We start from the raw sequence: 9701 nt of genomic DNA on the forward strand, positions 1-9701 counted from the left end.
TTTACCTATCCTGAAGGGGTGGAGTTAGTGTTCACTTGATGAGGGCGGGGATACAGCCTTTTCAACTGGTGGTGAAGTGACTAATAAGTTAATGAAAAACTTTAAAATGGGTTTATGGTGTTGTGGATACACTTGTGTAGCCTATGGCACCACTGTTAAGTATTTTGTTAGAACATTAGTTACTACGGGACGAGAGCATCCTGGGCCAATTTCGGCCTAGTCCTATTGTACGTGAAAAGATTATTTATATTAAATGTGTCTTGGAGGGCCTTCCAAAGATCAAGAAGAACTTTAGCACACCCTTTACTGTGCCCAATGAAGCGTTGTAATTAACAGTAAGTGGTCAGGGTAAAGGGGAGCGGTTGGGGGACTTTTTGGGAAATCTTACCACACACTCAAGATGTATGAGGGAGCTATGTAATTCTTTTATAGTAGTATATCGGGGAGTCAGAGGGGGGTCACTTCCCAGCAAGGCTATCACAGTCCCGGAGCAAATAGCAAGTGGCCTTGCCAACATGCTAAGTGACCCAAGCTTGTTCCAAGGTTGGGGGGCGTACAGTCGCAGCCTTGCCAACTCACTGAACCGACCGGAAGCAATACTCAAAGGTCAAGGGGCTCAGACGGGTCCTGGAGCCCCACCGGATTGGACTCCTCCAATTGCCAGAGGGCATGTGCACTTGCCAGAGAACAGCAGGGATACAGAGAGAGGGGGAAGAGAAAGCACCCTCGAAGGGATTTGGGGCACATTTGCACATGCATCCACGTGCTCTTCAAGATTCTTGGTCTGGGTCTTGAACAATGTAGTTGGCCATGTGGGATCCAGTTCCCCTAACCAATTGACCCTGGGGCTGGCCCGAAAACATGATTATGTTTTTCACTATAGTATGACAGATGTATATAAATTATTGATTTTTTTTTAGCAACAGCACACATGAAATAGTTTATTGAATAGTTTAACTAAAGCTTTTAGAGGAATTTAGTCCACAATTACTTCAGGGCATTAAACATGTCTCTAGGGAAAGCCTCAATCTTGATTCTTGTTTTCATGTTGCCTTCTTAGAATTCATCTTCTTAGAAGATGGTTCTAGGCCTTCATTCTTCCAGACTTAAATCCTTTATTGACCTGCAGCCAGGCACCCACAAAGCGTTTGGCTTTTGCAAGGGAGAGAGAGGATCCCCTGTGTGGCCTCCGGATCTCTCATCCGGGAAGCTCTTCCTCCTCTTCACTCAGGCCTCTAGGGTGAGCGCCAAAGCTGCCTGCATCTAGCCACCTAGCGCTACCGCTCCCTGGGCCAGCTGTACCCGGCCATGTCCCACCTCCAGTGCTGGCTCCCCACCCGGCCCCTACAGAGAAGGGGCACTGAAGTCCCTTGGCCCACAGGGGTAGCAGGCTCCCAATTATTGATGTCTTAAGAATATGCCTATTAATGGGACCAGCAGGTGGCATGGTGGTTAAGTCGTGGACATTCCCACATGGCTGACCACTGTTGGAGTCCCAGACCTGGTGACTTGCTTTCTCACTTTCCCTCTCTCTCTTTCTGTCTCTCTCTGGTCAAATTAAAATAAATGATTGAATTAATAAAATTAAATAAATAATTATTTTTAAAAAAGAATATGCCTATTACTTTCATGAGTGTTAACTCATGCCTCTCAAAAGAATAAAATAAATGAATAAATAAGCTGTGTTAACTCATGTTTCTCAAAAGAATAAAATAAATGAATAAATAAGTAAACTTTAATCAAATAATTATTTTAAAAAAGTAAGATAATCTAGTGTTTCAATTGAGTTATTCCTTCTTTTTAAAAAAGGATGACTTAACTTTATTAATTTATTTATTTTAACTTGATCAGAGAGGAACAGAATGAGAGAGAGAGGGAAAGTAGAAAGCAAGCTGCCAGGTCCGGGAATCAAACTGCGGTTGGGCCACTGGGACTCACCCTTAACCACCACGCCACCTGCCAGCCCCGTTATTTCTTGGTGACGCAAAGTGTTGTAGTCAAATCAGCGAGAAATAAGAGGACATCCAGACATAACCAAAATTATTGGAGTTTGGGGCCAGCAGGTGGCATGGTGATTAAGGGCGCTGGACTCCCACATGGATAACCACAGTTCAAGTCCTAGACCTGGCAACTTGCTTTCTCTCTCTCTTTCTCATTCTGTCCCTCTCTGGTCAAATTAAAAAGATAAATAAATGAAGATAAATGAAATAATTCTTTAAAAAAATTATTGGAGTTGATTGCTGGTGGTTCATGGGAGGACTCAAATCTCTCAAAGTCCCCGCAGGCCAGAGTGAAAGGAGAAGTGTGCTCATAAAGGCAAAAATCACACTCATTTCTGAGTTCACGTAGCAATTACAATGGAAAATGAGGAGAGGCTGGCAAGGAAAGGGAGTTGGGTTCCTATGCAAGAGCAGTTTCAAAAGCCCAATTGAGCAGATTAATCATTCCTAAGGCCCTCTCCAGACCTTTGTGTAATCGTCCCCATGGCTGGGGTGGGGGATGGTCTGGTGATTACGTTGCTAAGAAACATCTGAACAAAAAGGTTTTGGTCCAGTTAGCAAAAACAGTAAGATTTTATTTATTTATTTATTGAGAAATTTTAGCTATAGGGCGTGTGCACTCGCCAGAAAGACAGAAAGCAAGAAATCACCCCCCTGGGGGGATGGCCACACCATACACACAAACACCCGGCGTGAGTTTAAGCCACCGGGTCCGGAACTCGAACCATGATCGGCTACATGGGAGTCCAGTGACATAGCCATTACGCTAACTGCTGGTCCCCAAAACAGTAAGATTATTAGTCACTGTACTCTGGGTAAAAGGAGAAAGCTAGTATAATGTAAAGTTCAGAGATGGAGGTGCCTCTACTTCAAAAGTTATTTCGTTCTCTGCAAGTTCTCTGCAATCTTCATTCTCATTGTACAGCAGTGCTCAGTCTCCTGCAGCCCCTGCTCCTTCTCGATCCACAGTTTGGCCACTTCCGTCAACTCAGGTTCCCCGAGGCACAGCTGGGCTTCCCTGTCTGGCGCTCCTCCCCCCTCCTCCAGCGGTGGGCTCTCACAGTTTATAGCCTGCGCGCCCCGTCAGCATCCTGGCGCGCCCAAAGACACTGAGAAGCGCCCTGCAGAAGTCTAGACTGCATCGCTAGGCAGAGAGCAAACAGGTTTCTTCCAACGATAGATCTGGAAGTTACATACATGGGGTTTAAATCATATCCCTTCAGCCAGAACTTAGTCACAGGGTCAAACTTTGCCTGAAGGGGGTAGGGAAATGTAGCCTTTATTTGGCTAATTAACTATTCAGTCCACTTCAAACTCGGAGAGTTAGGGGCCGGCAGACAGCATAGCAGTTATGTTGCTGGACTCCCACATGGCTGACTGCAGTTTGAGTCCCAGACCTAATGGCTTGAAAATCATGCCAGGTACATGTGCGTGTGTGCCCAAGGTCACAGGAGGAGAATGGAGGGGAAAGAATGTGGCGTGGCCATCCCCTCTAGGGAAGGTACTTTCTCACTTTCTCTGTCTCTCTCTGTGTCTTCTGTGAGCACACATGCCCTATAGCAAAAATTTCTCTTAAAAAAAAAAAAAATCCAAGGATCCAACTGTAGGATGGAGAAAGCTGTGGCCACAACAGGAAAAAGAGGGTGATAGAGATCATTTGAAGGGCAGCTTCAGAAAAGTACAATTCTGAGCACACATGCCCTATAGCAAAAATTTCTCTTAAAAAAAAAAAAATCCAAGGATCCAACTGTAGGATGGAGAAAGCTGTGGCCACAACAGGAAAAAGAGGGTGATAGAGATCATTTGAAGGGCAGCTTCAGAAAAGTACAATTCTTGTTGTAGCCGAGGTTCAGTCCAGCAAGGCTTCCTGGAAGAGGCGGGATGAATGTCGGTGCTCTCTGACATGGATTTCTCTACCACTGGCTAGGTAGGCGGCAGCGTGCTGGGAAACACCTTCCAGTTCAAGCTGTTGCTGGAGCAGACTGAGAACGGAGACTGTCTTCACAAGAAGCTGGGGTCTTTCCACCCCCTGGGTGGCTTCCCCAACTGCATGGTGACCAGCGGTGTTGTCAACTTCTTCCTGGCGCACACAGAACGGCTCCGAAGTGTTGGCTTTGACCCCCGCCTGCAGAGAGTGGCTCACTCAGGTGGGGAGCGTGGGAGCGTGGGAGCGTGGGGAGGGCGCTGGTTGTGAATTAACCACAAAGGCTCGTCCTTTACAAAGGTCTGCCTTGTTGTTCATGGTCGCTTGCCTAACAACTGGGGCCTCCTCTCCTTTCACTGCAGACTAGGGAGCCCCTTGTCTCTTCACCTCCTTTTGGCTTCTGTGTCTCCCAGAGTCTGTCCTGGCCTAACTGGGGCACCCTTCCCCTGTAAAAACCTTTCACCTGTCTTGCCCTACATCTGACCTTTCCTCGCACTACTTCATATTCTGCTTTTACAGAAATACTTCCCTATTTAAATGCAACTGGTTGGGACCAGCAGATGGTGTCATGGTTATGTCGTCGGATTCCCACGTAGTTGATCACAGTTTGAGTCCCAGATCTGACGGTTTAAAACTCATGCCAGGCACACATGCATGCGTGCCCAAGATCCCAAGAGGATAATGGATGAGAAAGGATTGAGGCATGGCCATCCCCCGTGGGGGGGGATTTCCTTGCTTTCTGTCTCTCTGGTGAGCACACATGCCTTATAATAAAAATCTCTCAAAAAAAAAAAAAAAGAATGGGGACCACCGGGTGGTGTGGTGCTTGGGGTGCTGTACACTCCCACATGGCTGACTGCAGTTTGAGTACCAGACCCGGTGGCTTGCTTTCCCACTTTCCCCCTCTCTCTCTGATCACATGAAAAGATAAATAAATGAATAAATAAAATTAAATAAATAATTAAAAAAAGTATTATAAAAAAATCTCTCTCTCAAAAAAAAATGCCACTGGTTAAGTGAGCTCTCTCCTTCCCCCTTTTCGTTCAGCCCTGGAGTCTGCGGTTTGGCCTGCTGGAAGGCTAACTTGTGCCTGTCTGCTTGTATGTGCAGATTTCTGCCCAGGTGGGGCTTACCCTCCCCCGGGTTGTAAACTGTGTCCTCTCCGGTAGCTCTCTTCACAGACCTGGAACAGGACCCTGGGTCTCTGAGGGCAGCTCCCATCCCCTCCCCTGCTCTCCCTCTCTTTGCAGAGTTCTTTATTGATGGGCTAGGGAGCCTGCTCGTGGGGTCTTGCCCGGGCGTGATGGTCGGTCACCAGCCCCAGTTTCTAAAAGTGAATGGAGAGCTGGAGAAGATCTACAGCAAGTACCGGGCCAACACCAGGGACCAGGTGCAGACTAAGTTGGCTCTCCACTACTTCAAGAACCACCTCCAGTGCCTCACATAAAGGCGCGGGGCACAGGACAGCAGCCGGCCGATGGCTGTGGTCTCTAGAACAGGGAGCCCGTGCTGAGGGGGGCCAGAACCAGCACTCCTGCTGAGGTGAACAGAGTGACAAGCCAACTGTTGGGATGGGCAAATGGGCGCAGCAGTCACTGAAAATACCAGTCAAATGTTAAGGGCCATTAGAAATAGACCATGGGGGCTGGCATGTGGCAGGGTGGTTAAGGGTGCTGGACTCCCACATGGCCAACCCTGGTTCGAGTCCCAGACCTGGTGGCTTGCTTTCTCATTTTCCCTTTCTCTCTCTCTCCCCCACTCTGGTCAAATTTAAATAAATAAATAAAGTTAAATAAAATAATTATTTAAAGAAACAAAACTAAAAAAGAAATAGACCACAGGACTAGCCATTGTGTGAAGGTGAGGGTGGCTGGATCCCACATGGCTGAGTATATGGCAAGAATGCTGGATCAGAAACTTGGAGAACACTGTGTATGTGTGCGTGTGAGTCCAAAATCTGGAGAGAAGAATGGAGAAGGGATTATGGCATCCCTGGGGGCTGATTTCTCACTCTTCCTCTCTTTATGTCTGTTTCCCTCCAGGAGCACACATGCCCTGTAGCAAAATAAAAAACAAACAAACATAATCAACAGTTTTGCTAAAATGAAAGCAAAAAAAAAAATAATCACGTGGTATGATATGATTATATATATGAAAATATATATGTGCATCTTTTTTCTTATTCATCCAAACATCGACTCATCAGTTAAACACCACAGATTGGTACATACTATTAACAATTAAATTCCAGGGCCAGCAGGTGGTGTGGTAGTTAAGGCACGGAATTCCAACATGGTCAACTGCAGTTTGAGTCCCAAACCCAGCGGCTTGAAACTCATGCCAGGCTTGAGTGTATGCATGCCCAAAATCCTGAGAAGGGGAAGGGCTTGCATTGTGGCCACTTCCCCAGCGGGTGATTTCTGGCTTTTTGTCTCTGTGTCTCCGTGAGCACACAGGCCCTGTTAGCAAAAATCCCCTTAATTCCATTGCTCCGATATGTTGCCCACTTTGGGTCATACACAAACCACTACTTTACAGTATTTTTTTTTTTAGAGGTTTTTGCTATAGGGCATGTGCACTCGCCAAACAGAGAGAGGACAGAGAGTCAGAAAGCGAGAAATCACCCCCCAGGGAGGATGGCCACAGCGCAATCTCTTCTTCTCTATTCTCCTCTCGGGATCTTGGGCACGCACGCACACGCGCCTGGCGGGAGTTTCAAGCCACTGGGTCCGGGCTGTGAACCGCGGTCGACTACATGGGAGTCCAGCAACATAGCCATTACGCTAATTGCTGGTCCCAGTATTTTTTATTTTGCCATAAAGGTAAGGGAATAGAACATTAATTATAATTGTATGTTAGTGTCATTCTTTATAGTCCGAAGTACTTATGTGTTTTTTGTTTTGTTTTGTTTTGTTTTCCAAAATGTGCTTATGGGCTGGCTTCCCACTCATCTTGAGTCAGGATGCTCTTAGTACTGCTTCCTCCTGAGGAACATCCTTCTGCCTGCCTCGCTTTTCCTCCTGTGGCCTGGCAGAGGACAGTGGCGCTGCCAAGGCACAAAACTACTGTTTGTAGAAAACGGTAGGCGAAAGACTGTGGTGACTTCATAGCCTCCTGGGCACTTCGCATCCATGAGGTAGGACCTTGGGCTCTGCCCCAGGCGCTTCTTCTTGTGTTTCCTCTCCTCTTCTGGAGAGGATGAAGGAGGTCCTTTGCGAGAGGCATGTTCTCGTGGGGAGGTCGTCGCCGCTGGAAAGCTGCATTATGTTTTTTAGAGGTTTTTGCCTTAGGGCACATGTGTTTGCCAAAGAGACAGTGAAAGGGAGGGCCATGCCTCACTCCCTTCTCCATTCTTCTCCCGGGATCTTGGGCACACATGCGCACGCGCCCAGTATGTTTTAAGCCACTGGGTCTGGAACTTGAACTGCAGTGGGCTATATGGGAGCCAGTGATGTAACTGCTACAGCATCTGCTGGCCCAAGCCTGAATTACTTTTTTTATTTTGATTTTTTAGAAAGATTTTTGCTATAGGATATGTGCACTCATCAGAGAGACAGAGACAGACAGAGAGATAGGGAGACAGAGAGATAGAAAGGGAGAAATCACACACACACCCCAACCCGAGGGAGCATGGCCACTTTCAATCCCTTTTCCTCCATTCTCCTCTCGGATCTTGGGCATGCATGTATGCACGCTCGGCGTGAGTTTAAGCTACCAGGTCTTGGACTCGAACTGCTGTCAGCTATGTGGGAGTCCAGCTATGTAACCATTATTTCATCTGCTGGCCCTGCCTGAATTATTTAGACACAAGGCTGTGGATGTTCATTTGTACTCTGGTCCCGGGCCTGATTCCACAAAAATGGCTGCCTTCCTGATTAATTACTTGCATTCTTAACATAGAAGGATAGAGTTGCACACTTACATAGCAATTATAGCATTTGACACCATCCCCCATTGGAGAACTCAATTTTTAAAATATATTATTTTTACTTTGCTATAGGGCACATGTGCTTGCTGAAAAGGGAGAGAGAGAGAGAGAGAGAAAGAGAGAGAGAAATCATCTCACAGGGGGATGGCCATGTGGGATGATGCCACTGGATGGCCTTCTCCTCCAGTCTCCTCTTGGGATTTTGGGCATGCATGCACATGTGCCTGGCATGATTTTCTTTTCTTTTTAAAAAAAAATTTTAAAAGATTTATTTATTTTTAATTATATTTATTATCATTATTCTTCAATTTTGACCAGAGAGAGACAGACAGAGAGAGACAGTGAGAAAGCAAGCCGCCAGGTCTGAGACTTGAACTGCGGTCGGCCATGTGGGAATCTAGCACTGTAAGGGTCTAGAGATCGGTTTAACTGATGGAGACACAGAAAAGACAACGACAATGCAACTGCAAAAGAGGCTTTTATTCTTTTTCCAGCTAGCTGGGGTCCGAGTTTCTGCCTGTCGCAGCGGGCCTTAACAAGGACCCCGAGCCTAAAATAAAGGGATCTTTTGTAGCTCCGAATCACAATGCAGGAAGTACAGTCAGTAATTTTCCACTTGAGGGAGGGGTGTGTGTGAAAGCTAGCTGTCATTATGTTTAGGTTTAGATTAGGACTTTCAGTTGAGGTCAGGTTGACCTGGCCCTGGCATCGTCAGGGCCCATCTTACTTTGCTTATTTATGTGATCTCAGACTCCCCGGGTTCTGTCCTTGAGGGTCTAACATGGCGGTGGTTGTGTTAAGTCAGCCTAACAGCACCTCAACCACCACACCGCCTGCCAGCCCCTTGGCATGATTTTCAAGCCACTGGGTCCAGGAGTTGAACTGATCAGTTCGCCATGTGGGATTCAGCCACCTTAACATCCATGCCACCTCTGGTCTGCTTTTTTTTTTTTTTTTTTTAAATTTTTTTTTTTGGGCCAGCAGTTAGCGTAATGGCTATGTCACTGGACTCCCATGTAGTCGACTGCAGTCGGACCCGGTGGCTTAAACTCACGCCGGGCACCTGTGCGTGCGTGCCCAAGATCCCGAGAGGAGAATGGAGGAGAAGGGTTTGCGGCATGGCCATCCCCTTGGGGGATGATTTCTTGCTTTCTATCTCTCTGTCTCTCTCTGGTGAGTGCACGTGCCCTATAGCAAAAACTTCTTAAAAAAAAAAAAGTTTTTGTCTTAAGGTGCATGCACTCACGAGAGTGAGACAGAGAGAAAGACCAGAGAGACAGAAGGAAAGTAAGAAAGCATCTCCCAGCGGGGATGACCACATCGCCATTCCTTCTCCTCCATTCTCCTCCTGACATCTTGGGCAGTCACGCATACATGCATGCGTATCAAGCCACTGGGTCTGGAACTTGAACCATGGTCGGCCATGTGGGAGTCCAGTGACATAATTGCTATGCCATCTGCTGGTCCTGGCCCAGTTTTTTAAATAAAAATAAGATATGAGGGTGGTATTTTTTTTTTTTTTTGAGAGAGAGATTTTCACTGTAGGGCGCATGCGCTCGCCAGACAGAGAGAGACATAGAGACAGAAAGCGAGAAATCACCCCCCAGGGGGGATGGTCACGACGCAATCCCTTCTCCTCCATTCTCCTCTTGGGATCTTGGGCACACACGCACACGCGCCTGGCGTGAGTTTTAAGCCACCGGGTCCGGGACACGAACCGCGGTCGACTACGTGGGAGTCCAGCGACATAGCCATTACGCTAACTGCTGGTTCCCTATGAGGGTGGTATTTTTGACAGGGTCTTGCCATGTGGGAGTCCTCTGCCCCAGCCTCCCAGTTAGCTAGGACC

The 9701-nt window shown here is 47.1% G+C and overlaps 1 protein-coding gene across 3 annotated transcripts in view; it reads left to right on the plus strand.

Moving 5' to 3' along the window:
• The window catches only part of B4GALNT2 (beta-1,4-N-acetyl-galactosaminyltransferase 2 (SID blood group)), a 32476-nt gene extending 26847 nt beyond the window's left edge, over positions 1 to 5629 (plus strand). For all 3 annotated transcript variants that reach the window (XM_006166152.1, XM_006166154.1, XM_006166153.2), the window contains 2 exons: positions 3928 to 4147; positions 5175 to 5629. In XM_006166152.1, coding sequence (XP_006166214.1) covers positions 3928 to 4147; positions 5175 to 5371 — 417 coding nt within the window. In that variant the 3' untranslated portion in view covers positions 5372 to 5629. The remainder of the gene's footprint in view (positions 1 to 3927; positions 4148 to 5174) is intronic.
• The last annotated feature ends 4072 nt before the right edge of the window (positions 5630 to 9701 follow it).

The sequence above is a fragment of the Tupaia chinensis genome, unplaced genomic scaffold, assembly GCF_000334495.1.
Source record: "Tupaia chinensis unplaced genomic scaffold, TupChi_1.0 Scaffold144171_2, whole genome shotgun sequence".
Taxonomy (NCBI): Eukaryota; Metazoa; Chordata; class Mammalia; order Scandentia; family Tupaiidae; genus Tupaia; species Tupaia belangeri.